The sequence below is a fragment of the Siniperca chuatsi genome, linkage group LG13 (assembly GCF_020085105.1).
Source record: "Siniperca chuatsi isolate FFG_IHB_CAS linkage group LG13, ASM2008510v1, whole genome shotgun sequence".
Taxonomy (NCBI): domain Eukaryota; kingdom Metazoa; phylum Chordata; class Actinopteri; order Centrarchiformes; family Sinipercidae; genus Siniperca; species Siniperca chuatsi.
Genome location: NC_058054.1, coordinates 9,581,635 through 9,608,783, shown reverse-complemented (window position 1 = coordinate 9,608,783; position 27,149 = coordinate 9,581,635). Strand labels below are relative to the sequence as shown.

General features: G+C 38.3%; 1 protein-coding gene and 1 long non-coding RNA gene across 6 annotated transcripts in view; one reads left to right on the top strand and one right to left on the bottom strand.

The window, feature by feature from the left end:
* The window catches only part of myo9b (myosin IXb), a 28,006-nt gene extending 6,234 nt beyond the window's left edge, over positions 1–21,772 (bottom strand). Inside the window, exons 1-29 of one of the 5 annotated variants that reach the window (XM_044221010.1) lie at positions 21,639–21,772; positions 20,128–20,962; positions 15,472–15,566; positions 15,196–15,258; positions 14,774–14,873; positions 13,848–13,948; positions 12,434–12,557; positions 11,985–12,074; positions 11,648–11,764; positions 11,239–11,373; positions 10,660–10,781; positions 9,829–9,970; positions 9,285–9,477; positions 8,977–9,052; positions 8,005–8,097; positions 7,841–7,880; positions 7,113–7,235; positions 6,446–6,526; positions 6,244–6,354; positions 5,590–5,712; positions 5,208–5,357; positions 4,911–5,050; positions 3,598–3,939; positions 3,251–3,332; positions 2,790–2,987; positions 1,765–1,871; positions 1,558–1,637; positions 813–997; positions 104–211 (exon numbers count right to left, since the gene is read on the bottom strand). In XM_044221010.1, coding sequence (XP_044076945.1) covers positions 104–211; positions 813–997; positions 1,558–1,637; positions 1,765–1,871; positions 2,790–2,987; positions 3,251–3,332; positions 3,598–3,939; positions 4,911–5,050; positions 5,208–5,357; positions 5,590–5,712; positions 6,244–6,354; positions 6,446–6,526; positions 7,113–7,235; positions 7,841–7,880; positions 8,005–8,097; positions 8,977–9,052; positions 9,285–9,477; positions 9,829–9,970; positions 10,660–10,781; positions 11,239–11,373; positions 11,648–11,764; positions 11,985–12,074; positions 12,434–12,557; positions 13,848–13,948; positions 14,774–14,873; positions 15,196–15,258; positions 15,472–15,566; positions 20,128–20,901 — 4,095 coding nt within the window. In that variant the 5' untranslated portion in view covers positions 20,902–20,962; positions 21,639–21,772. Of the gene's footprint in view, positions 1–103; positions 212–812; positions 998–1,557; positions 1,638–1,764; positions 1,872–2,789; positions 2,988–3,250; positions 3,333–3,597; positions 3,940–4,910; positions 5,051–5,207; positions 5,358–5,589; positions 5,713–6,243; positions 6,355–6,445; positions 6,527–7,112; positions 7,236–7,840; positions 7,881–8,004; positions 8,098–8,976; positions 9,053–9,284; positions 9,478–9,828; positions 9,971–10,659; positions 10,782–11,238; positions 11,374–11,647; positions 11,765–11,984; positions 12,075–12,433; positions 12,558–13,847; positions 13,949–14,773; positions 14,874–15,195; positions 15,259–15,471; positions 15,567–20,127; positions 20,963–21,233 lie in introns of all 5 variants that reach the window. The other 4 variants (XM_044221013.1, XM_044221009.1, XM_044221011.1 and 1 more) reach the window with 4 other exon arrangements.
* Positions 21,773–22,396: 624 nt separating this feature from the next.
* LOC122887338 lies at positions 22,397–27,149 on the top strand. The gene is made up of 3 exons (XR_006380513.1): positions 22,397–22,675; positions 23,762–23,805; positions 25,931–27,149. It is a non-coding gene; the product is annotated as an uncharacterized LOC122887338 (long non-coding RNA).

The following is a 27,149-nucleotide window of genomic DNA, read 5'->3' as shown; positions in this document are numbered from 1 at the left end:
ATCATGAATGGTAGAGACATGCTAGTGAAAGGTGTAAAAGACCTCCTTTCCCCTACTTTCTTCCTACTATACTAAACTGTATAGAGGAAGCAGTTGAACTGACCTGGATCGAGTACATGCCTTTGATGGTCTCTCTGAACTGCATTGTGGCTGTAAGGAAGATGCTCTCTGTTGGTGACAGCTCTTTTATTCTGGTTCGCAGCTCATTCACCTGAGGACAAAAGTGAGGAAATTATGAACATGCACAACACAGGATTTTGTTATTTATCTTTTTTTTGCCCTTATTGGATAGGGAGAGAAAGGGGGATGACATGCAACAAAAATGTCCCCCGCTGGAATCAAAATGGGGAAAGTTATGTGGCATATGCCTTAACCTTCTGGCATCCGGGGAGCCCCGGGCATACAGGATTCTTTAAAGAAAAATATACAAAATGTATTGTCCATCCTGTACAGCTTGCTTGAGCATGTTTCCAAAATTTCATTATTTTACAGTGGAGTTTTCCCAGTTGCACTTTAATTTCATAATGTAACTTTTAACTACACTGTTGTTGTCATTAATCCCTGCCACCTCTCCTTTCAGCCACTCACACCATCCCATCCATGACAGCTGAATGTGTGTGGCAAATGTATGCATGAACATAGTTAAAAAATTCAATTTTGAAGATGGTTTTAACAACACTGCAAAAAACTGCACAACTACAGTACAAACGAGTGAGAGCCATATGTGTGTCAAGATTTGGAAGTGCTATAAATGAAACCCGAGTTAGCAATCTGCTGTGCTTCAAATTCCCCTCCTCAGGTGACGGTTTCACCTGATTGCCGAGGAATTCATCCAGGTTTCGCAGCTCTTTGGGGTCGGTGATCTCACGGTCCAGGGACACATTCCATTGCATCACCCGTGTGGCCCGGCTGATTCGAATGGTCGGGTTTCGACTGACCCTCTCACTGTTCTGGTTTAGCATGTGGTAGGGATGTGGAGTGTATCTGGGCAAGGTGACTGCAGACAGACGAGGGAGATGTGGCATTATTAGTCTGACATGACAATTACAAGTTTAAACACTATTTCTACTATATCTATGGGGGATATATAGGATACCTTAAACCAAAAATTAATCTAAATAATATTACTATATTCAGTGGAGCCTCTTCAAACTCCCACAAATAATGTAGGCACATTAAGAAGACCTTTTAAGTTTTACACCTGCTGTTGCTGATCAGCAAAGAACCTCCCGTTGGCAGTGTGTTAACCAGAGATGTATGATGTTAACATTAAACTGTGAACTTCACTTGTGAGGTCCAGTAAACAAACACCAACATCATTAAGAAAAATTACATTTACATATAAAAAGCTGTGTCACTGTTTCCTCTTTTTCCTCTTTCCTTTAGACCTCATGTAATATACTTTATATATTTATACTAGAGTACTTACAATCGTCCCTGCTGCCGCCAAATTTAAAGTACACTGTACGCGAATATATTTAAAATATCTGCATTGTACAAATAAATACATAAACGTTGCTGCTTTGGGGAATCAGTGTTTTTAAAAGTTTTGGTTACCGGCTTTATCTGACGGAGAGTCATTGGTCGTGGAACATTTAGGCGCCCGCTTTCTCAGGAATTTACTGAGAAACCAAATCCTGTAGAAAAGATAGTCTGTATCAATCCCATGCAGCAACATATCAAATACATTAAGTATTGTTAAAACATAATCCAGAAAACTCAAAATCTTGAATGATTTCCCTTGAACTGAGTGAAGGGGTTTACCTCTCAGGAGTTGTGAGTTGTGATTGGTTAGGTCCCCGTTGTCCTGAGTCCTCATTGGTGCTCCTGGTTGGAAAGCTGAATTTTGACCCATCAAGTTCTGCTGGTATCTGCAACAGTATCAAAACACAAACATGCTTTAAGTCAAAGTATAAAACTTGCGAACAAGCAACTCTAAGAAACCCCCAAAAAAAACAAAACAAACAACTTTCATAGGAAAACCAAAAATGTTGTTCTAATATCCCAAGTTAGTCCTCTTTCCCCACCATGTCCCCTGCAGTGGCTGCACCTTAGCTCCCCACCACCAAACCAGACCACATAAACACGATAAAATATTAGCACGATAGTGGTAGTCCTTCACCATTTTTACTCATCATGCAAAGCTAGACTGTCACCTGCCACCAACTGAACTCTGACCTTTCTTGCTTTAATTAGTATGAGCAAAGTTAGTTCATATATTAAAAGGTTCTGTAAATGAGATTCTGAACATTCATGTAGCAGCAAACAACTCTTTGCTATAAAAAGATATAGTGGAGTAAGGCGTCCTGAGCAGAAGATGACGTCACACCCCCTCTGCCTGTGTTGTTATCGCAGCCTCTCTGTGGTTAATTTATATAGCCACACCGGCCGCGCGTGCATGTGAGTCTCTCCTGTGAAACTGTGTGAGGAGAGCAGTTTTTATTCTCATCATGAATTAAGGATTTATTTCGACCTAACCAGAGATGGTGATTAAGGCGTGTTCAAAAGGCTGTCTTACATATAATAGAATTATATTTAGTATTTTTGCACTGTAAACATAACATAAAAAAAGAGACAAAAAAGATCAGAAATGAGCTTTGGAAATGGGGTTTGATATTTACTTCTTGGTTTTCAGATGCAACAGCTAATTTTTCTTTTTGTTCCGGGCTATAGGGCAGAAATAAGAAGTCCCAGAACAATGCAACCTTCAATCAATTTGGGGCATACACTTGCAAGGGCTGCATGCAGAGGAGAGCCGTGGTTGGTCAAAACGTCTCTAGGGTCAGTACCTTGACCTGAGATGTGAGGGCCTGGACATCCACACAACTGGCCGAGCTCTTCAGGCTGGGCACATGGGGGCTGATGGGAGGCAGCGGAAAGCTCCAGTACTCGCTCTCCTTGGAGCCCCCAAAGTTATTCATCAAACCGCTGCGGGCGTGGGCTAAGCGCCGCTTGTGTTTGGGCAGCTTGCGGAGACGCACCCTGGCCTAATTGGGCCAGGAAAGGTGATAAGGCACAGACTGGGAGGCCTTCTTTGATTCATGTTTAAGGAGCCTCCATTCATGTGTTTTTTAACTTACAGCACACATAACTACAGTACTTTGAAAAACCGATACCAACATTTATTGTTGTACAGGACACATACTAAAACAACTATATGAGAAGCAAAAATGAAAATGGACTGAATGTTGCAGTTGTGGATGGAGATACAGTGTTTAGAAATATGTAATAACATATTGATGAAGGTTACCTCATTGGTTGTGGGTGAGGTATCAGAGCCTGATGAGCTGATCTTGGACAGTTCATCAACCGACATGGACTTCCCTTTGAGCCTGTGTTGCAGAAGGAAATAAGAGCAGAGTTGTGGACTATTGTGGGGCTAAAATAAAACACTTTGCAATTATTGGTAACAGTATAACAATATACTGTATATATGTTGAAAAATGATTGCCATGTAAACATTTTGTCATGAGATAGACACGATAGACAGAAAAATGGAAACACAGGTTCAGATTGGTGAAACACAAAGGAAGTTTATAGCGTTATTAACAGAGTTCCATTTGTGGAGAAAGATTTTTCTAAGTTTAGGATGCTTACTGAAACTCGTCTTTCCTATTGTGTCGTCGCCGTAATTCTGGACTTGAATCATCGCTCTGTCTTTCCTTCCACCTCTCGGCCTTCTCCTTGATGCCTCCCATATCTTTGTAGCGCTGAAGCGGGCTGCCCTTAAAGGGGCTGGGGGAGCGATAGTTACTGCCAACTTTAGGGTCCAGTGGGAGGGAGAGGGGTCTGTTGAGAGTCGGAGGGGATCCTCTGCCGTCTCGCTTCTCCCTGCTCCTGGCCCTCTGTGCCGACTGGCCATTGACTGGGTCAGGCTGCTGGGTCCTGCTGGGGCTGAGCTCCACTTTGTGCTGCCTCTTTAACTCTTTTTTTGTGAAGCTGTTACGTAAGAACCACTAAATCAGACTGGCATCACAGCAACTGTATCCATAATATAAATGCTAATGGTTTATTATCTGTTTTGATTCAAATTTTACCTGAAATGCTCATACAGTAAACTGACTAATAAAACTACTGGATAAAACCTGGGCTGATATGAATGATATTAACCCATCATAGATATACTGGTATCGGCATGTATGTTGGCCTGTAACTAACAAGAAATGTTTATGCTATATAATATTTGGCCACCAGAGAGCACTGGCAAGTATATTTTCAATAGTAAAATGAAAAGTATATATCTTGGTCACAATTCTTTTATAACCAAATTCAAGGGATCGTTGTGAAAAATGTTTGTTAACGTGTTTGTTTGAAAAACATGTATTGGCTCATAACATTGTCTTTGAATAATACAATGACACACATGCCCCTGAACACAACGTTCACTGCCAGATAGACACGCCTAATGCAAGATGTTCTATAGTGGAGAGTGTGGAACACAATATCAATCTAAAAAGTGACTTGAAATCCATGCAGTTAGTGTAATGTGCAATATTTGAGTAAAGGCCCTTTATGCAGGTTGGTCATTAATGCTGCAACAACTCATAAATGTTTAATTTCCTTGTTTACATTGCTTCTGCTGCTTTAAATTAAAAGTTTTTTTCCAAAGACAAGCACACCATTTAATGTGGTTACTGAATAAACATCCAATCAAACTGTGAGTATAAATGCAGCTTTTCTAAGTTCTAAGTTAATTCAGTCAGATTGTGTGGGTGGCACACTTTCATGCTGCACATTAACCCAGCACACTTGTCATATTAACCAAATAAGCCAATACATACCCTTTTAATTTTCAGGTGTCTTTGGGAACCTGCTATAATTCAGGGCATGTGTTTGCTTCTATTCTGAAATCATGCAGTTGCCTTTTTATATCCTTTAACACAAGTTAGCGGTACGAGTGGTATCTATACCTGTCCCGTCCAGGCTGAGCTTTGGACGTCTTCTCGGCATCCTCATGTTGTTGCTTTGACTTCTTCAGGGAACTCCTCCATGCTGTCTGGATCACTGTAGCAGCTCGGTTTTGGTTCTCATAAAACCCACGCCAGCTCCTCTGAAAAATACCAGAAATCCTCTGTCATGTTCTTTATTTGTTCTTAGACACTAAGCAGGCAAGCTAAGGAGACTGACTACAACATCTACAACTTCCTTGGAAACCTGTGATGGGATGAGTGTTTTAATTGTCTAGTATTTTATACTATAAATGGTACCTGTATAATCATAGTGGCATCTTTCTTTTGCAGGAAGTGCAACCTTATCAGACAGACACGGAACCAGCGCTGCAGGATGATGATGTGACGCATCACTACTTTGTTAAGAGTGTCATGGAGCAGTTGCCTCTCCTTCTCGTTGAGGAACACCTGAGTAGATGAAAGAGAGGCATATGAAGGATGAAAACACGCGGAACATTTGTACTGTGAAATCTGTAGTACATTTCAGTACATGCAGTAATGATTATGTGACTTTTATGTGTTTTTATGACTTCATGTAAAGCATGAAATCGGTAATGTCTTTTTAGTAACTGACAGTGTTCTCAGATTCATGACCATGATGAGTTAAGATTAAATTACAGATATGATAAAGAATATTTACCTGGGTTTTTCCTATTTGATAGGTGGACTTATCCATCTCCATCCTCTCAAACAGTTCAGTTATGTCCTCTGATGTTGCTGTAGCTCCTTTTGGAAGCAACATTCTGAACTTCTCGACAAATTCCTGTCATAAAGAGAAAAACAGTATCAGAGGTGCAAATTTACCCTCTTCTCATTGACAGGTACAGAAGTTACACTTCTTTTTCAATAAAAATTCATTGAATGTAAAGTAAAGTTGGATATTCATATACATTTACAGTATATAATATACAAACTCATTCTCAAATGATTGCTGTGGTAGAAAATTACTGAAATGTATATGTTAATTGCTTTATGACCTTTGGTGTCACAGGAGGTTCAGACTGTCTAGCTGTATAGATCAGAAGGGGTTTCTCAATTTCTTGAGATACACTTGTTGGAAACTGGTTCAGACTGGATTTTTGTTGTTTACAGCCATACACGCCTCTATTTTTTACCTTGGCAGCATGGGTGTAACTAAGCTGTTGGAAGGATTATTTGTCAAGCAGACCCTATGCTGAATCTGACAGGATGAATCTGAGTTTTTCTCCCTGGCGCCAGTACTTTTAATATAATACATTCATATAACTCAACGTAGATTGACCAGACAGTGCTTCTTTATTCATCAATTCCCCACCTTAAATGTGTATTTGGCACTGTAGCCAGACTTCTGGATGTGAACCATCTTCAGTATGCCTGTGTACTTAATTTGCCGTAGCACAAGTTCATCATCAAAGTGCAGCTCCTTCTGTAAAAACAAAACATTTTCCCAGGTGATGAACTTTGTTATACAGTCCAACATGTACGACTAAATTGAACAGATTCACAGATGACGTTACCTTTTCAGCGTTGGAGCGAATACAGAAAATAAAGAATGGCTCGGCTTTTTCAACTGTCTCCATCAGCTTTCTGAGTGAGGCCTGTGAGATACATAAGTGCAGTGAGTTTAGTTAAGCAAAATTACAGTGCACACAGTTTGTAATGCACTGAACAAAAAAAGAGTATACCTGAGACTACAGCTATACCTCAAGTACGTTTTATGGTTAAATTATTGAGAATTTCTTAATCAAACTCTAGGATACATGAGTCTGAAACCTACTTATGTACTACATGGGCAGTGAGCATGAAGCGGGGAACAGGCAGTCACTGAGACTACAGGTTCTATCATAAATTTCTAAAAAAAGAAAACATTTGTAAAGGTTTCATTTCAAAATGTTTTACTGAATATCGAGTATTGGAAAAAAAGAAAAACACAAAGATAATGCTACCTGAAATTCAGATAAAATGTCCAATAAGTGACTCTTAAACTTAATAGCAACCCCATGGTGCCTTACTTATATCGAAGTAATAAGCTGATATAAATATCATTTTCAATTAATGGATATCTCATTTTGATGTGACACTTAAAAAAAAACACTTCCCTATCACACACATATGTCACATGATGTCATGATTTAAGTTGGACTTTATGAAACAGTAGTCAGCAAAGTTACAGAGAGGACAAACCTGAAACTGAACGCTAACTGTAGGGGGCCTTGTCTTCCGATGAGGGTGGAAGATGAATTTGCTGGTTCGGTCATGTGCGGTGAGACCAACAATATGTTGGAGTGAGTGCAAATCCATGAGCTTCTGTTTAATAAAACATAATGAAGTCTGTGAGTTTTCTGACTCCCAAAAGAAAAGGACTTTGAATAGAAACATGGATAAATGGATGATAGATAGACAGATGAACTGAATGAACAAATAGAATTAAAAGGAGCAGTGTGTAGGATTTAGTGTAATCTAGCAGTGAAATTGCAGTTTGCAACCATTTGAATACGGCTCGCATCACCCTCCGCTTCCAAGCGTGTAGGAGAAACTACGCTGGCCGTGAAACTCGCAAAAAACGTGAACAGCCCTATCTAGAACCAGAGATTGGTTTGTCCATTCTGGGCTACTGCAGAAACATGGCGGCCTCTGTGGGAGGGGACCCACATCCTCTGTAGATATAAAAAGGGCTTATTCTAAGGTAATGAAAACACAACAATTCATATTTTCAGGTGATTATACACTAATGAAAACATACTTAAATATATATAAACATAATAAATATTCAATTTCTGCCAATAGCGCCTCCTAAATGTTACATACTGGTCCTTTAATGCTCAATCATGTACAAACATCTATGTAGAAATGCTGCTTTTGAAATGACTTAAAATGCTTCAACAACACTGCACCCATTACTAACACTTTACCTTTGGAATGAGCTGCTTCTGTCGACCGCATCTATTTTTCCTGCATAAAATACAGACACAATGAGGCTCCATTCAACACACAGCTCCGGAGATAGAATGTGAGAAGGCGAAGCATAACATATTAAAATCAGTGTGTTTAAACTAAAGCCATATGGCCCACTTACTTTCTCTTTTCATAATTGGCAAAGATGTCTTCAAATACATCAAGAGGCATTTCATCAGAGCGATCAAAGGAGAAATCCAGAGTCAGGCTGTTGCTGTAAATGTCAGAGGTACTTCAACTTTATCAGCAATAATTCTATTTATATATATATATATATATATTTATTTCTAAGGTGTATTTGCCTTTTGACAAGCATTTTGACAAGCATGTTTACAGGTATTATTTGTGTTCAGGAAACATTTCATGTCTGTCTCTCTCTTTTAGTCCTGTAATGGACTAAAACCCTGATGTTTCCCTGCCTCACACCAACTGAATGCTGGGAACGACTCCCACTGCTGTGTAACAAACTAAGACCTATTCATTACACAAGATAGCGATCGCACTCACTACTGACTCACTCAGAGTTAATGACCATGACATCAGATCACAAGATAGGTTGGCTTTAAGTTCCTCATACCAACTCTGAACTGGGGAAGACTGGTTTCTGGTACTATGTGCCTTACTACTGGAGTGAGCTGCAACACAGCTTGAAGATTTTAAAGCTTTACTATCTTATATTTCTAAAACTGTTGCCATGTGTGATGGTTGTTTTGAGTGAATTCATTTTCTTGTGACCTTGTGTATATGTAATTTGTTCTCAGGACTCTCTTGCAGAAGATATCTTGATCTCAATGAGATTTCCTGAAGAATTAAAGCTTAAATAACTAAGAATAAATAAGTGAGACAATGAATGAATAAACGAAAAAAAAAAATGATGAATGGTACTTTAATGCAGTATTTTTGCCTGTTTTAGGAATGAAAACTAGATGGTTGATGGTGACAGTTGTTAATCAATTGTTAATGCTCTAAAACAGAAAAATGAAAATGCCTGCCTGATTAAAAACAGATCAATATTTGAATCTGAAAATATTTAGTTGTATCAAAATGACAATCAAGTTAAAAGTGGATGAGAGACATGTCAGTGGCAGTTTACCTGGACAGTCTCTCCATAGGACTGCTGTGCTGTTTCCTGTCTTTGAGGGACCTGAGGGAGTTTTTTTTGGAAGCTACTGTGGTGACAATACAACAAGTCAGTTATATATAATCATTAGAACATTTCTCAAAAGACGAAAAAAAAAAACATATTGATGAGATGGAGGGTGACTGTGTCATTCAGAAAAAGTCAGTTAAACAAACGTAATTTCTGACAAGCTGTGACTAGCTTGTCCAGCAAAGACACATCCACAGTTTTACAGGGTGACTTATGACTTGAAAGGCAGCCCAATTGGCAACTAAACCTACCGCTAAATTCTGCCCGCTTTCGTCCTAATTTCTTGAATACTGTGAGGATGCGAATGGTGGCTCGAAGGACTCCCCATCTGAACAGTGCTTCTGGACTGGATGCAACCAAGTGATGCAGGAACGCCCGCTCACTGCTCCGTAGAAGTGATACGACTTCAGGGCGCATGTGCTCTGTGTTTTTCTGCCGGAAACCCTGAAGAACAACGAGAATTATGATTAACGTGCTGTATACTTTTGTTCTTGCAGTAGTTACACAAAAGGGACTCTGTGGCGCTCCACATTCATTACATGTATTTACAACTTTAAACTTCACTGTGCAACAACAGTCTTCTTGTGGGAGGGAGCAGCATTAATCATTCACTCAGTTCACAAAGATTTTTCAGGTTTTTCCCCTGGTGGCTTATCTAACAAGGCTACTGCAGACCAGCACTATGTTACGTTGGTTAGGCTGAATGATGCATTTACTGACTTTCAAATGTAGGTGGGGAAATTATTATTAACTTTGTAGAATAAATATGTTTGCAGTGTGGGGAATTTACTCTACCTTGATGTGATATTTAACCCTCCCAGGAAAGTGTTGAATGACAAAAGTCTGCTCTGTATTTGAAGAGGGTACGAAGAATGGGTTGTCCTGATGCTGCTGCTTCAGCTTGCCCAACAGGGTTTCATCTGTGGCCTGAGGGAGGCTGAAGATACACAGAGAGGAGGACAGAAAATCAATGTCAACATGTAATATCTGGGGAAGAAAACGACCTAGGTAAAAACAGCAAGTCAACATCAGCCAACTGATGAGCGTAAAGTAGGATGGTAGGTAGGAAAGGTAGAAAAACACTGGACACCTAATAATTCAGTATCAATTGATAATATGATATTATGATACACAATACTGTTGTTTAAGAACCTTTAAGGAATTATTATTTTTAGATATAGAGTTTTGTTTGATATAAATTTGAAATGATCATGGATGCAGTTTTGCTTACTAAGCCATACTGACATCACAGAAAAATAATATCAAATATCATGACTTTAATTTAAACTGTATCATCCAGTTATACTTCTAGCGAGTCCCTGTTAGTTGCAACTGGCCTGGAAAACTAGCTGATTGGTATTTTGTGTTATAAGGTGTTAAGGAAACCCAGGATAAACTCTTTGTTTACTTTGTTAGAATAGGGAAGATGAAATCCAAAGGAATTGAGTTTTTTTAGCATTTCTTGTCATTTATTGTTCAAGAAAGGAATAAGACTAGCTAGATTGACCAGTGTGTCACTACATTGTATTTAAATGTCTATTGCATGCCTTGATTACCATATTACCATAATATGTTTAGTGTGAGAACTCAGAGCAGGGGATAATGTTACAAGCAGAGTTCACCTACCTGCTCTCCTTATCCAGCAGATCAAAGAGTCCGAATGACTTCATGCTGATCAGCTGAATGCAGCCACTATTATCAGTGTAGTCGATGTTTTGCCAAGCGATGCCCTCTGACACATAATCTTCCTGGAATATATTTAGTCACAATTACATAATCAGGTTACTCAGGTGAACTAAATGTAAATCAATGTGTCTCTGTGTTACTGATGAAGAGACGTATTAGCAACGACAAACAGTACATACAGAAATGAGGACACAGAGAAACATACAGAACAGACAACTAAAATAGTAACCATAGTGCCTGTAAATTTTAATGCCAAAAATAATCCAAACACTTAGGATATCTAGAACTGACTTTATGATGTAAAACATGTAAAACACTACAGTATATCTGTCTGTAAGCCCTGAATTTTGACAACATAATTTCAGATATTTTAAGACTCTTTCAGAGTGGTAACTGACTGCAGAGGCTACAAAGGCAATAGGACATCCACTAAAAAGTGCCAGCCATGTCAAGTCCAAACAAAGAATGAATAATAACCACCCCTGAATGTCTTGAAAAATGAAAATGAAAAACACCTACTTGCTCAAGCTTGAAGATGTGCTGGTTGATGTAAAACTGCAGTTTCTCATTGGTGTAGTTGATGCACAGCTGCTCAAAGCTGTTTTTCTGGAGGTTCTCGAATCCAAACATATCCAGGACACCGATGGACAAACACTAAAAACAAAACAGCAAAGGACAATTCATACTGAAAACACAATAATGTAATTAATTCGCTATAACATGCAATTAATGATCATTTGTTATATTTCGATATAATAATTTTCTTTCCAGTGGGCAAATTAATACTGAAGTCAAAGTGAAGTTATATTTTTTTCCAGGAGGATTGAACATTTTACCTTCTCATTTGAGTAAAAATGTGGGCCTCCGCAGTCAATATTGTAGTTTTTTTACTTAATAGTACAGCCCTAAATTGCATCATGTGACTTACAGAGACAGACTCCTCCATGTCCCGTCTATTGAACACTGCATGGTTGATGTGAAGGATGATCCAGTCAAACAAAGCGCTGTATAAAGACTTGGCCATGGAGTCCCGCACTGTGGAGGCCTACAAGCACAGAAACATCAAACAACTTAAAAAAAAAGAAACAAAAAAAAAAGATGGTAACAGCTTTAAATTTCATGCAGACCACAATAACAGACACAACTCAGTGTTATGCAGGAGGATTACGAAAAATGCAATTTGATGATTCAACAGGATCATTATATTTAATGATTTAATAATTACACTTAAGGGGCAGCCCTAATACTCAAGTTAAATTCTTTACCTCTTGTAGTGTGTACTGTGAAACCACGCTGCCGTGGGAGGTCACTACTGTCCTCTTGGTCAAAGTCTTCACCAGTAGCTCTTTTTTCACCTAGAAAAAAAACCCAAAACAAAAAAACAGTCAAGACAGTTCTACAACACTGTAACTCATTATTATTTCACAAGACAATCACTACTAACTACTGTATTTGGCAAACAGAACTGGTTGAAACATGTTTGTTCTTAAACAATACAGAGAGCTATTTTTGGCGTAGCGATGACGCACTTCATCTCTAGGAATTTCTCTGCTCATTGAGTTACTGTGATTTCATCCCAAGGGTTTTGTTGAACTGGCACAACACTAGAAATCAACTGGAGACTGTAGATAATAAATCCAGATGATGATTTAGTAATGTATAAGTGTATCATCGGTTAGCATATATAATCAGCTGTTTCACTTTAGGAACGTACTTTGAGCAGGTGAGACAGTGTGGACAAAACTTCAGCAGGTCCGACCTCCAGGGCTTCAGTTTCCCTTGACAGTGTCCACGTCACATTGCCCAGGAGCAGGATGGCAGAGAGGATGGAAAATATGCTGCATAGTGAAAATACACAAACAGATGGCATAAGTGTTTTTAGGTGAAATTAACACACCTGGCAGCCATAGAGAGCCTGAATAGTAGAAAAACAGGTGATGTGAACAACTAACTGCAATGTTAAATGTCCAACTTTGGCCATCCCACCACAATTCAATGAAACGTGGTTATTTTACATTGTGAATTGAACATTTTTAGACAAGAAACCACCACCCCCAATTGTTTCTGCAAGTATATATATATATATATATATATATATATATATATATATATAGACTTTTATCTTTTTATTTGTATTTTCAGTTCCACTGTCAAGTTTTATTTAAGCATATTTTGTAAAAGATTTTAGCCACAATATCAGTTTCAACAACAAATATTGTTATATATATTGTTTCTTATATTGATAACTGTTTGCCCTTTGAATCAGGCTTCAGTTTAACGCGCTCTAACTTTATTTCTTAGTGACTGATAATTCTTCTCACACACTCGTATATACACTGAATACTGACATTTGTATCTTTTGGTATCTCTTTTTCTGTTTATTTCAACATTGCTACTAGTTCATCTGTATGTCAGTAATAACCCAAAGCTGATGTGAAACTTGTGCATTTGTAGCCAACTAACAACAGTGTCTGTCTGGTAGGTTAACATATTAATGTTGCCTTCTAGCAAGCACATCTAGTACTGTAGAAGCTAATAGTAGCTGATAGTTGATATTAACATTATCTGTTTTTCTATATTGATATGTCTCATCAGCTACAAAAACAAGCTGTACATGCAGGTCAAGAGTTACTGAGTTAGTTCCGCCTATTGTACATCTAAAGAGAAATATGCCTTAACAGACTAATCATATTTATTTTCACAACTAATTTTCCAATGTGACTGCACAAGAGGTGTTTGCTAAGGGATGTATAAAAAAAGATTTTTTTTTACATTGCTTTGTAGATTTATTCACTTTAACAGTTACTGTGTCTTCAGTTTGTTTATTCACCAGGGGAACCAACCTGAACAGGTTACAAACTGTGCTGCTAGCACTTTTATGTGTACATGGTGTCCCGAGGCTTTGATGACAAATTCGACATGTATGACAGAAAAAACCCAACTAATTATTATTTACAAACATTTTTGCCCTTAAATACTGTCAAAGCCACATTTCACATTGTGTTTTAGACACAAAGTGTTTTGCAGGCACATTTTACACCGGTCCATTAACTCTTTCGTTCACTTTTCTTAAAAGGTATGCTGTAGGTTCACTTGTTAGTTTGACTGAACAAGTGAATCATACATACTGTTTCTTGGTGGAAGGCAGGAAGCCGACCATCTCCATAGCTTGATGGAGCCTCTTGTACTCCTGCTGAAGTTCCTCCTCATCATCTAAATGGAAGTCTTCCTGCAGAACAATCAGACGAGATATGAAGAGAAAGAGGGGATAAATATTAAGCATAGCCACAGAGGTGTATGCATAAATACAGATAACGCTGTCAATCTAAACTGTCCACACATAATCAGTAATGTAGAAATAAAATCAATTGAATCATGTCTTTCCTTTAGCTTTTTGATAGTCATCATGAAGACACAACTGTTCACACAGTTTATTATTCATTAGTTCTCTGTGAAATATGCCTTTTGTGTTTTTATTATTTAATCCAAAATTATTGATTTTCACACTCTTCTTCATTCACTGGTTCTCATGTTCATTTTTGAAGTTTTATCTGATTGGAACTGTTGTCTCTCTGTAACACACTTTGGTCAACATTTGTTAGTGTGATCTATAAATAAATTTACTTGACTCTATTAGTCAAGATTAGATTTGAAACCACACAGAGACCAACCTTTTCAGGTAGTGTCAGTACTTTTTTGGTCCACACCAGGGTTCAATCAAACAAGAGCATTTGCAAAAGACATAAATAAACAGGATTAAATAGGCAAAGGTATCAGTATGTGATCATGGTCTTAAATTCTCAATATAATAAAATTATTTTGAAGGAAGCAGGTGCACTGTAAGCCTAGTTAAAGTGCAGTTTTATGAGTGTCTGTTTATTTACTACACAGGCAAAGCTTTGACACACTACAATTTATTGTTGAGAAGTTTTGAGATATTGTGGTTCTGTTTCTATAAAAGAGCTAACACTAGTTTTCCCCATTTTATAACATCAAATGACACATCATGTCTTATGCTTTCTCTGCTGCTGGAAAGTGTGCGGATCAAAGGTACCAGTTTGAGGTAGAAATAATCTTGCGGCTTTAATAGATGAAACTCCTCCTGCTCGTCTTTGGACGCTCCTACCAGCAGATAGTAGAACACGTGGTAGTTCCTGCGGGTCAGAGGTCACAGAGCGCCAATACAGTCAATCAGGGCTCACGCAAGTTTCATTTCTGTGTTATTTACTCTACATTTCTCTGCACATGAGGCTGTAAAGGTGGTTAGGTTACATTGAGCCTCCTCCAAAGTGTTTTGAGTGTTGTCTGCTTATATTCAGGTTCAGGTACAAATTGGTGACAATGTGAGCAAGATTGGTATCAATCAAGTATTCATTTTCATGTGTAGATTTTTAATGTATAAATAAAAAATAAAATGTGAATTTGGAGTGTTTCTGTGAGGATTTAAAATATCGTCTGACAGAGTCCTCATTATACCTCTCACTCTTATCTCTGGACACCAGGCGGCACTTTTCTAGTAGGTACTTCTCAATAACTGCCCTGCAAGAGACACACAAGGAGAGAATGTCAACAAAACCTGTGAAGCTTTGGTGTGGTTGCAAACATTGTCCAATTATGACAGGAAGAATAACTAACTGTTAAATTAAACAAATATATCAACCAAGATAAACTTTTAACTGTGCTGCAGAAGCCTTGAAGATTCACAAAATGAGTACAGAAGGTTGATGAGACAAATAAAACATGAAGCCTCACCCTCTGATGACACCGCTCTCCAGAAAGTTGAGCTGGATGAACTTCCCAAAGCGGCTTGAGTTGTTATTCTCTGCAGTCTTAGCGTTACCAAAGGCCTGTTTAAAACATTGTTAACATAAGTTTCTCACAGACACTGGCACCCAGACCTAAACACTGTAAATGTTTGCTACACAGAGAAGCTATCAAATAAATCACTTTGGTTTGTGGATGGCAGCCGTTAGCAACGTTATGTAACACTGAAGATCAAGATCAAGCAACTCCGAACTACGGCTGCAACGGTTATCTTCATTATCAGTTAATCTGTCGATTATTTTCTCAATTCATTTTTACTCTGAACTAATTTAGTGGAAGCAAAGCCACTCTCATGGTAGTCTGCAAGAACATCTGAGAATTAATCAGTATTGAGACAAATTAGACAACAATATTAGTGGGTACTATCTAGCTGATCTAAGTACATTGAACATAAAATTATGTAAAGGAATTGAATAAATCTAAACATGATGCATAAATGCATTTCTTTTCTGATTTTTTTAGGATATATTTACATATACTGAAACTGTCTCCAAATTAACACTGACAGGAGGTTGCAACTGAACTGCCTTCTTTTTTACATTTCAGTGAAACATGTATTTCTCTACTGCACGGCAGATAAAGCAGTATTTCTTGAAAACTAATACTGTTGCCACAATATTATCATTGAGTAAACAATAAATTAATCAGGTGGTGAGAATTGACAGTTATCTTAAGTGATTCATTTTAAGTTATATTTGAAGTAAAAACAGCCAACATTAGGTGGTTCCTGCAACTCAGATGTGAGGATTTCTTATCATTATAAATTAAACTTTAATTAAACTGCTCTGACAAAGTAAGTAAAGACACTTTGGGGTCTGGAAAACGTGATTACATGATTTGTCATTATCATCTAGCCTTAACAATTAATTGAAAAACTATCTGCTAGAATAATTGATGACGAAGATAATCATTAGTTGCAGCCCAAGAGGAAACTTTATGAATGATCTCACAGTTGCATGGACTGTTATTCTGTCACTGGAGACAGTAACTAAGGTTCACTATCAACAACACAACAGACTCTACCCAGGCAAAGTCACTAGGTAAAATTATGCTCATTATCTGCAGCTGACTCTGGCTGACTCACGTCAGCATCTAAAGGTATCATTCTACTTCATTCCAGTGTAAGTGGAGGGTCGAGTCTTAACAGGCCAGAGCATACACAGATAGTGAGCTAGACCTGCATACTGTGCTGATCACACGCAGGTAAAGCTGGGATGTTTCTACCCAGCGCACCTCTGTAAATACAGTGTGGGATTTTTCAAAAATACATGGCTGTGATTTTCAACCAGATCAAACTTATATAAAGAAGTTGAATGTGGCATGGAAAGGTTGAAAGGCATATGGAGATAAAAGTGAAGATGGTATGTGGGAGGGGGAGGGAAACAGGTGTTCGCCATGTCCCAGTTTAGGGGATGGATCCTCTGAAGGACACGATCATGAAGAGGGCCAGGTTGAACTTGCTCCTTCTCCCTAACCGAGACAAAAACTAATGACGCATTCAGGTAGACCTGGTCTGCTTGTAAAGTCAACAAAATTTCAAGTTTATCACCAGAAATTTGGCCTAAAAAACTGCCAACAAATGGGAAATACCAGTGGTAAACTGGGACATGTTTGATGATAGTTGACTTAGTTGACAGAATGAGCTGTGACATTTCACTTCAACAAAAGGATGGATGCCTGGCAAACAGCTTATTTACAGAACATGGTATAAGCAGAGAGAGAAAAATGAGGTGATTTCAAGTATACTTAGTTGTGTAGGTTCGTCTGGCTGAGCCTGTTCTGACATGTTCCTTTTTCTCTTCTATCTCTGGTGTTCCCTCAAAGACAACGCCCTGAACATTCCCCCTGGGGAGCTCAGCTCTCAGCTTCCTTATGACCAACAACCAACACAAACCTTGAGCAACAACCACTCAGTCAGTCAGGTAACCGCCATTCTCAATGAAAGCAAGGTGCCATCACCTGCTGTCTATTGAGCGCAGATCTTTTCCTGATGAAAACATACCTTAATATCCTCAATACTTTTTTTACATTTTAAAAGGGCACTGAATACATGAGTCAGTGGCAGTTTTCTTGCACCAGGAAGATTAAAATCACATTCAGTTTCCACAACATACTGATGTCAAGTGAGATAACATTGAATAAAAAGTTTGAAGGAAAGAAAAAGAAGTCATAGTTTTTTGATTTCAGATAAAAAAAGGAAGAAGAGTCTTAGGGTGTGACTCATCTAGATAAAGGAACTCCCAAGATGGCAGAAGGCATTTTGCAAAGCCACCAAACAACAGAACAATAAAAACCCCAAACAGATTAACACTACAGCAGGAATCTTGTCAATAGGTCTTGACTTGGCCTCTACTGACAATCAGCTTTGGTGTAAACACATTCAAAGCCTCCTCTGGATTAATCAAAGGCTAACTGTTGTGGCCTGAGCTCTGTCTTCAGTAAGCTTGTTCCTTATTCACCCCGTTAAAAAAACATTAAATCACACCAAAACAAGCTACTTTCTCTCCTCAAGAGAAATATCTGACCCTTTGAGAGTACAAAACAATGAAATGCCAGAAAGATCGGTTAACAGGAAAAAAACTTAAGCTGTTGCTTATTTCCAAGGGAAACTTGTTGGACTTGTTCAGAGAGGAATCCATATTTAGTCACGAATGGCTGGCCCCTTGGGATTGTGTGTGTGGGTGTGATCAGTAACAAAGACGGCCAGGATCCTTTGTGTAAAAAGTTAGTTGGTCTATTGATTGATAAATCAACTGTGCACTTGTCTCCACAGCTACTGTGCTTACAGAATTTCAACGTATTAGTAGCTGGAACAGATTTAAATGGTGCAAAGTAAAGAGCCACAAGCAGCACTTTCAAAAACAACATGAATAAAAGTTATTTTGTTTTTTAATACTGTATTTTACTGAAACCAACTAATAATTTAACAGACAAATGAAACATGTCAATGTGGGCAAATGTGTCGTCCTGTTACTCATTGACATGTTTACTGTAGCAGGCTGATAAGACACTGTTTTGCTCTATGGTGCTTTTTGATTTGAGGAAATGTTTGAGTTTCGTGTAATTCCAAATGTGAGAGGAATATCACAAAACAAACCGCCAACGTTGATATTTAGATATATTACTGATCATCAAAATTCAGCACAGATACAGATTTTCTGCCTTCTTAGTCAAGCTGGTAAATGTTTGAGGCCCTTTATGTTCTGTCATTTAGTGGTTTAGATCACACAGCTTTTTTGTGGTTACTGTTGATTACGCTGATATTTTTATCGCAGGAAGTGATGATACATGCTTTCTGTGTAAAGGGAGTGGTTTCTTCTTTCTGTTTTTGAACAGAAGTAATTAACATGCAATTAACACACTGGATGATGCAAATGCAGTTTCATACTGACTCTGCACCCTGACCTAGAGCCACAAAAAAAGAACAGCCACATCAGTCTGGTGATCAGCAAACTCATATCACTACGAGGGGCAGAGTCTTGGTTCATGTCACTCTCTGCAGACTGCAGCGAAGGCGGATGATTAAGCCAGTGAGATAATCATTCTCTAAATCAACGACTGAATTAGGGTTTCTTAAACTACTAGGACATGCAAGTTAGTTTCTGGTGGGGTGAACGACAGGGACAATTTGGGGGGTTTACAGCTGGAAAATTCATAGCATGCTTTTTTGATTAATCAGTCATTAGTTTTTTGATTAGTTGTTTAATCTATATCTACCTACCAAAATTTCCCAGAGCCTACATGGGTATCTTCAAATTGCTTGTTTTGTCCAACCAACAGTCCAAAACCAAAAAAAATATTCAATGTGCAATAATATTAAGCAGTAAATACTAATGTTGGCACATATGCTTGATAAATTACATTTTTCATTCTCTGGTTCCAGCTTCTCTAACTGTTTTTCCCTGTCTTATATCACTGTTGACTTAATATCTTAGTCAACATATATATAAGACATACGAAGAAGTTATGTTGGGCTCTGGGAAACGGTGATGGGCATTTTCACATTTTATGGACCCTGTGATTAATCGAGAAGAACAATCATCAGATCAATCGACCATGAACATAATTTTTAGTTGCAGCCCTAGTTTTGAGGGTTCACAGCTGGGGACTGCCCAAAAAATGTTCTTAATAAAAAAGGGACGACTTGACCTCCTTAAGGGGTAAAGACTTAAAATAAGATAAATAAATACCTATCAACAGTTCCCAGAGCGATTGCGACATTTCACATTGATTGTCTTATCCAGACAATATAGAACCCAAAGATATTCTATTTGCAATGATATTAAGTAGTAAATCCTCACATTTGAGAACCTGGAACCAGAAAATGTTTGACCGTTTTGCTTGACAAATGTCCAAAATTGTTATTGTCTGTTAATTTTCTGATCGTTTTAACCCAAGATCTAAGAATTTTGAAAGACTGTTAATTGTGTACATTTTATATCTGATACAGAGTGAGACCACAAAAGTGACAAACTCTCTTTGAAGTCTTATTGCCTTTACAAAGCTAATAGTGTGGACTGCTACAACAGATGTGGGTGTGAGTGGTTTTAGCAGGTGGCCAGCTTCACAGTCACAGTAACCTACCTCTAGCACTGGGCCAGCCCCGAGGATAGTCCGTTCCAGCCCAGTAGAGTATGTCTTCTGGCTGAGGGCAGTCAGGCAGTGGATGAGATAACGGCTGCTTTCAGTCTTCCCTGAGCCACTCTCACCAGATATCACAATACACTGGTTAACCTGCCTGTTCAGCATAGCACGGAAGGCTACGTCTGCTATGGCAAATATATGAGGGCTTAGTTTGCTCAGTGGCTGGTTCTCGTACATCTTGACATACTTGGGATTGTAGTAAACAGGTAGGACCTTATTGGGGTTGATGGCGATGAGGATGTTGCTGGCGTAGGTGTAGATTTTGAGTCTGTAGAAGCGCTGGCGTAAAGTGTCCAGAATACTCTCCTCAGTCACAGTTTGGAGGTTACAGAGGTCGTCATAGTCCTCTCTGATGCTTTCTACTTGGTTGCCTCCTTTGTTGGCTTGCTGCAAGATAAAGTAGTACCCACTGCTCTGAGGGTGCCACCTCTGGTTCTCTGGTGGCCACAGCAGGACTCGGTCCAAAGGGGAGTCCCCGGCCTCCAGCAACCTCTCCTCTCCACCGCTCTTCCTGACCTCCAGCAGGCTGTATGTCTGGCTGGCATCCAGGCCCAGAGTGACTACGGCATTGTGGATGACCGTCTTTGGTGTGTCCCCACCGCTGACCTGCAGGGGACAGTAGGCAGCTGTGTCCTGGGACAGCCTGGGGTAGATCTGCACAACACGGGCCTCTCCATCCTGTTCAGGGGCCCAGGCTCCATCTGTAGTGCTCATTATACAAATATTGAGGCAGGCTTCAGCATAACTCACTCCCCCAGCTGTCTGCTAGCATCCACTGTAGAAAAACACACATAATGTGACCAAATGCCAGTTTAAAATTAAGAAAAGAAAGTTGGAATTAAGGTAACCTAAAAGTACAGGCTGTATTTCAAACATATTCTTTACAGTAAAATGCATTATTTCTGGTATAAAAACGCACAAGTATTTACACACACACAACAACAACGTTTCTTTGTTTTCCTCATTTCCACCCACCAAATTCCCACGTATACATCCGCCCAGGTGACAAGTGTCAAACAGAACCAAAATGTCATAATAAGTCTCACCTCTCGAGAAAAACAGTAATTTCATCTTTAAAAGCCGAAATAATCCTGACAGCGAAGAGAAGGGAGATCTCTGCAGCTCCTGCTTAGTGTTAACGAACTCCAATCACACAACTTGAGGGGGAAAGTTTCTTCACCTGAGCTTCCCAAAAAAGGTGAGCCAAGAACCGGCTTGTTCACAGTTTTAAATGATGAAAAAGTAATTTCCCAGCAGTTCTGCGACGTTATTGCTCAAACAAATCACACGTTCTTTGAGAAATCGAGGATTAACTTCTCCCCGTCGTCCTGGTCGAAAAGTTGGGCTAACGTCAACGTTACTTCCTAGATTTCTCCACACATACAAACACACACACACACACACAATCGTCGACGAGTTGGAAATAACTGGATGGTTTTCCCTTAACTGACCTGAAAGATGTCACCGTTTAGCCAACAGGAGATAAAACACCAGAGGAGTTTTTAACAGAGGGAGAGACGGTGACACTCACATTACCGAGGAGGAGAAGTTAATACAGAGCAAGTCAGCAGTGTGATTGACCTAATTTGTCATTACGGGTGAGCTGTGTGGTTTGAGCAACCCCTAGTGGAAGTTTGGGGTATTACAACCTACTAACTGTACATAAGAGTACCACATAAAGGCATAAAGTAACTAAGTACAGTAGCACTACCACAGTGTAGAAATACTCTGTTACAAATACAAGTCCTGCACTAAGTATTTAAGTAAAAAGTACAAAAGTATTAGCATCAAAACATACTTAAAGTACCAAAAGTAAAAGTACTCACTGTGTAGAATTGCCCATTTCAGAATAATGTATATTATTGTATTATAATTATTGACGCATTACATCACTTTTAATGTTGCAGCTGGTAAAGGTCGGACTAATTTTAATTAATTTATGTACAGTGCTGTAGGGTAGCTTGTGAATTTCCCCATGGGGATAAATAAAGTCGTATTTTAACCTATAATAATACATTACAATTTATTTGTTGATTATGTTTTGTATTATTCATCTTAATCTGCAAAGTAACTAGTAACTAAAATTATTAAACAAATGTTGTTGTCATGGGTTGAGGGTTTATGCATAGTATTTCCTGTTTTATTTTGAAATGCTCTTTTCCCCCTCATGTGTCTGGTAGTTTTACTTCCTGTCTTAGTTTGCTTTTCCCTCCAGTTTTGATTGCTCCGCACTGATTAGTTTCACCTGTGTCTCTTCACCTCCCCTCACCTGAGTGTATTTAGTCTCTGTGCTTCCCTTAATCTCTTTGTCAGTTCCTCTTTGTAATTTGGTTATGCGGTCTTGGCAATGAATTCCCTGGTGTTTTGGATTATTCTGTTTCCTTTGGACCTCGTCTTTGATATTTGGATTTTGTTATTTGCCTGCTCCTTTGGACTTATTTGACTTGTGGACTTCTTCCCTGGTGTTGGATCACTGCCTGAAATCAGGGTAAGCCTTTAGTTCCCTATTAAAGGAGTAAAACTACACCTACTCTGCCTCTGTGTCTGTATTTGGGTCCAGCTCCTGCTTTTCTGGTTCCTTGGCTTGACTAACCCTGCAAAAGTCGTGGAGTAAAAAGTTCAATATTTCCCTCTGGAATGTAGTGGAGTAGAAGTATAAAGTAGCAGAAAATGGAAAGTACAGGTACCTCAAAATTGTACTTAAGTACAATACTAATGTACTTGAGTATTTACATTTTTTACTTGTTACTTTTTCAGATTAAGATTTAACATAACATGATAGGTTTATAAAACACAATGTGTTGTTAAACATTAAACCAGTGGTTTTCAACCTTTTTGGCTTGTGACGAAAAGCCGTGTCTAGTTGAGGCCCCTTGTAACATTTCAGATCTAGAAGTTAAGAGATTTCACCTCTAAACTTATCAAATGGTTTCATTTAGATAAATTGAGGCCCCGAGATGTAAAATGACGCAGAGAGAAAGACAAATTTGTAGACATTTTTTAGACAACAGAACTTTACTTATTTTCTACCCCATTGATCATCTCATGACCCCTCAGATTTATCTTGTGACTCTTTTAAGGGGTCAGAGCCCTAGGTTGGGAACCACCGGACCGAACTACTTAAAAGTGTATATAAAGTAGTTAAAACTAGCTCCCCCCTCAGCAAGCTACAACAGTGAAATGTTGCTTACACATTCATGCATCATTAATAATCTAATGTCAAATCTACAGTCTTAAACTACAATTTCTTTAAATTTATTTATAGCAGAACAGAATGGAATAGTCAGCAATAGAATAGAAAAAACTTTATTGTTCTACCAGGGCAGGACATTTGTCTTTGTCTCACCAAAAAAATACAGTAAACAGTGTTAAAAAAAAAAAAATCTACATTACACAATAAAAATAATTAACACAACAGTCACTCACAAATCACCAGCTATACAGAAATATGCGCAAAAGCTGATGCACTTTTATTGAAATGTCCTGGCATGGGGATATTTTAGTGCTGTTTGTTCATTATATTGATTACACATGGTACAAAAGACCCCTTATTTGTCTTTTTGTTTACCTTTAGGCAATCCATAGCTGTTCAGAAGACAAACTAAGGTGGAGAAGATGGTCAGTGTCATTAACAGAGCTTTTGGTGATTTTAAGGTTTAATGCCAGGTTTTAATGGCATGTTCCTGTGTCTTAAACGTATAAGTAATTGTCTGCACTCTCAAAACTGGTCCAGAGGCTCCAAATCCTTTTTGACAATTTTGATTAACATTTTGGCCTGAAACTGTCTAGTGAAAGTAGCAGCTGAAAATTAAGCGGTTGTTTGGTCCTGAAAAACCTTTATTCATGTATTTGTAAGGGGGGTGGGTTTATGTAAACTTATTTTAAGGTTATGTGTAACAATATGTGGCTTGTAGAACAGCTTCTGGTAATGACAAATCCCAGTAACGTAAATGTAAATAATCCTAATGGACTATTATGGGCATTATAATGCTCAACAGGGACTGGAACTGCATGTGGCAGTGAGCCTATAGTGACATTATCATATTTGGCTATGAGCTTTCACTGTGACTTACTATTCTCATTGGATGCTATATTTAGTCAGAGGGGCTGGAATTTGCCTGTGATGTGCAGCAGTGGCAGCATTATGCAAATAAATGCCTTTTATAAAGGTCTGTCAATTTTATCATCAGTTAATAATTTTAGGTTAAACAAGTTCATTTGGAATCATTTGAAATTAATCTTCTTGCTGGTAACCACAATGTTCTCATAAATTAACCTCTGCCATTAAAAAAATATCCCTCACATAAATAAAGGCAAGTTTTTTAATTAAAGGGGTAGAAACAGTTTCAAAAAGCTGATTTGGTGAAATGGCTGCTAATGATTGATTACAGGATTTTGTCACATTGAGGTCAAGTAGCTTAATCCTTACGAAAGGCTCAGTCTTTAACATATTCAAACCAGAACAGAAAGAGGAAAGAGAAGAAGGAAAGAATCTGTGCACTTTTTTGATGCACTCTACACCCTCAGGTGAGAAAAGATAAAGTACTGTTTAAGTATGAAACAGAAATTATCAACACACATGATTAAATAAAATGTCAAGTCTGTATTTTATGCTTTATCAACATGGATTTAGTTAGATGCCAAGTGCAATTGAAGTGTAAGAAAAAAAGATTATGAAATTTACAGCAATTCAACAAGTTTCTTTTCCATTTTTTGAGCAGCCTATATTCATTTTTGCACGTCTGCAGATTTTTTAATAAATGAGTGCATAGGAAGATGGTCCAAGGTGAAAAGTAATTGTTCATGCAGCACCTCAACAACTAAGGACATCCAAAATCAATAACATGTCTTATGATGACCAGTTTTGCTTATGCTAATGCAGCGCCTGTCCATTCAGGTATATAATGACTGCAGAGCTGTTGGGCCGGTGAATCCCAATTTAGTGAAGAAGCTCAGACACACTGACAGCTTATTATATTGTGAAGAATGAAGAGAGGTGAAGTAAAGTGTTACTCAGCACAAATCAGCTGCTGTTTAACGACTACCTGCAGAGGCAGCCAGATTCAGCCACACAGGAAGACCAATTAGGCCCCACACACACACACACATCATTTCTTTGTGTCAGAATCGCAAGTTCATCACTCCTGACAAAATACATGCTGCTGAGTGCTGTGATAAACATGTTTGTGGTCATTTCTGGTATGTTCCTTCTGATTATTTTAATGGGGAAGATTATGACAGCCTTGTTAAAGATGTTGGTGTCATAATAGGTGTCACTCTTGTTCCTGCTGGACTGAGCCAGTTCTGCAAAGACACACTGAATCCAGTTCAGTAGGCACAGGAGTACGCAACTCGAAAAAGTCCACATTATCACAACCCCAAAGTGATTGAAAGCAGAAAATTTAACAAGTTATGATTCCATTTTAAACTCTGCAAGCAAAGTAAGTCCATATTTGACACACTGATATTGCTTTTATGAACTGAAATCACCTTTATCTTGGAAAATCTCTTGCTTTATGTAATCTTTTCCAAAAAATAAAAATATACTGTAGAGTGTTGAACTCATAACAAAGTGAACTGAAAATGAGTGCTGTGCTTCACAAATCACACTGACTAGACTTTCTGTCGTTGGCCTTTCGTCGTCTTTTTCTTCATAAAGCCCCCATAAATCAGGGGAAGCTGAATATTGCACAGTGTGTCTGGACATGCAAAGACTTTTACAACATTCCTCTTTGTTTTACAGTACAGGTGGCCCAGCTTTTTCATCCTGTGCATCCTTCTTCCCTCACCTCTTTGGGGACGGCCGGGGCTCTCTGGTATGCGGGAGCTCATTCTTTCATGTCAGACACTGAACTTAGCCACTGTGAACAATTCCTGTTTGGTTCAATGCTCACTAATGAGCTAAGTTCTGCATCTTCAGAAAAGTCATCCCAGAGTGGCATTTGCAGCAAGAAATCTGAGTCTCATTCTGCAAGAAAGAAAATCTTAATACAACAAAATTATACTTAATAGAGATCATGGATTTAATGATGTTGCAATCATGCTTAGTCCTGTAAAAGTAATGTCTGCTGCTTTCATGCTGTGACTTATCCAAAGGAGAAAGGCAAAGAAGTCATTAAATATAGAAAAAACAGAGGAAATTTGCTCATAAAAACAAACTATTAGTGTAATATATTACACTGGCCATTAACATGAATGTAGAATGTGTGGAGACACGAGACGAGTGGTTGGCCAAAGAGTTAGACCACGGTTTATTACTTTCAAATGCAAGAACTGAATAGTTATTTTCATCCATGTTAATAAACCATGTAAAAAGTAAATTGCCTCACATCACTCTTCAAACCTAGTGGTTATAAATACTCAAGATTTAGATAATTTACTAAAGTAAAAGTAAAAATACTCCAGTACAAGAAAAGGTCCTCCATTCAAAATTTTGCTCATGCAAAGTACAGAAGTATTAATGGCAAAATGTACTTAGAGTATAAAAAGTACATGTACTGGCACCTGTCAGTGGTATATTATGATATAAGACATTATTGAATTATTATAACTGATGTATAAAACATTTAGGCTGCATTTTCACGTTGCAGCTGGTTAAGATTTATCAAATTTGAACAGCTTCATACACTGTGGGAAGGTTAACAATTCATGGAGTAAAAAGTTAAATATTTTTTAAAGTAGTTGAGTAGAAGTATAATATAGCAGAAAATGGAAATACAAGTAAAATACCTCTATATTGTACTTAATTACAGTACTTAAGTAAATGTATTTAGTTACTTTCCACCACTGCTCAAATGTAATTACTAAAGAAGGGAAAAAAACAGTGGTTGGTCAAACCAGGCCCAGATGCGGGTCCCAGCTTTGGACAGACCATTGCTAGAAGGTTTAGTAAACTGTATGTAAATGACATGATCACTAGATGTTTTATAAACTTTAAATGCAGATATCGTCTTTCTCTTCTC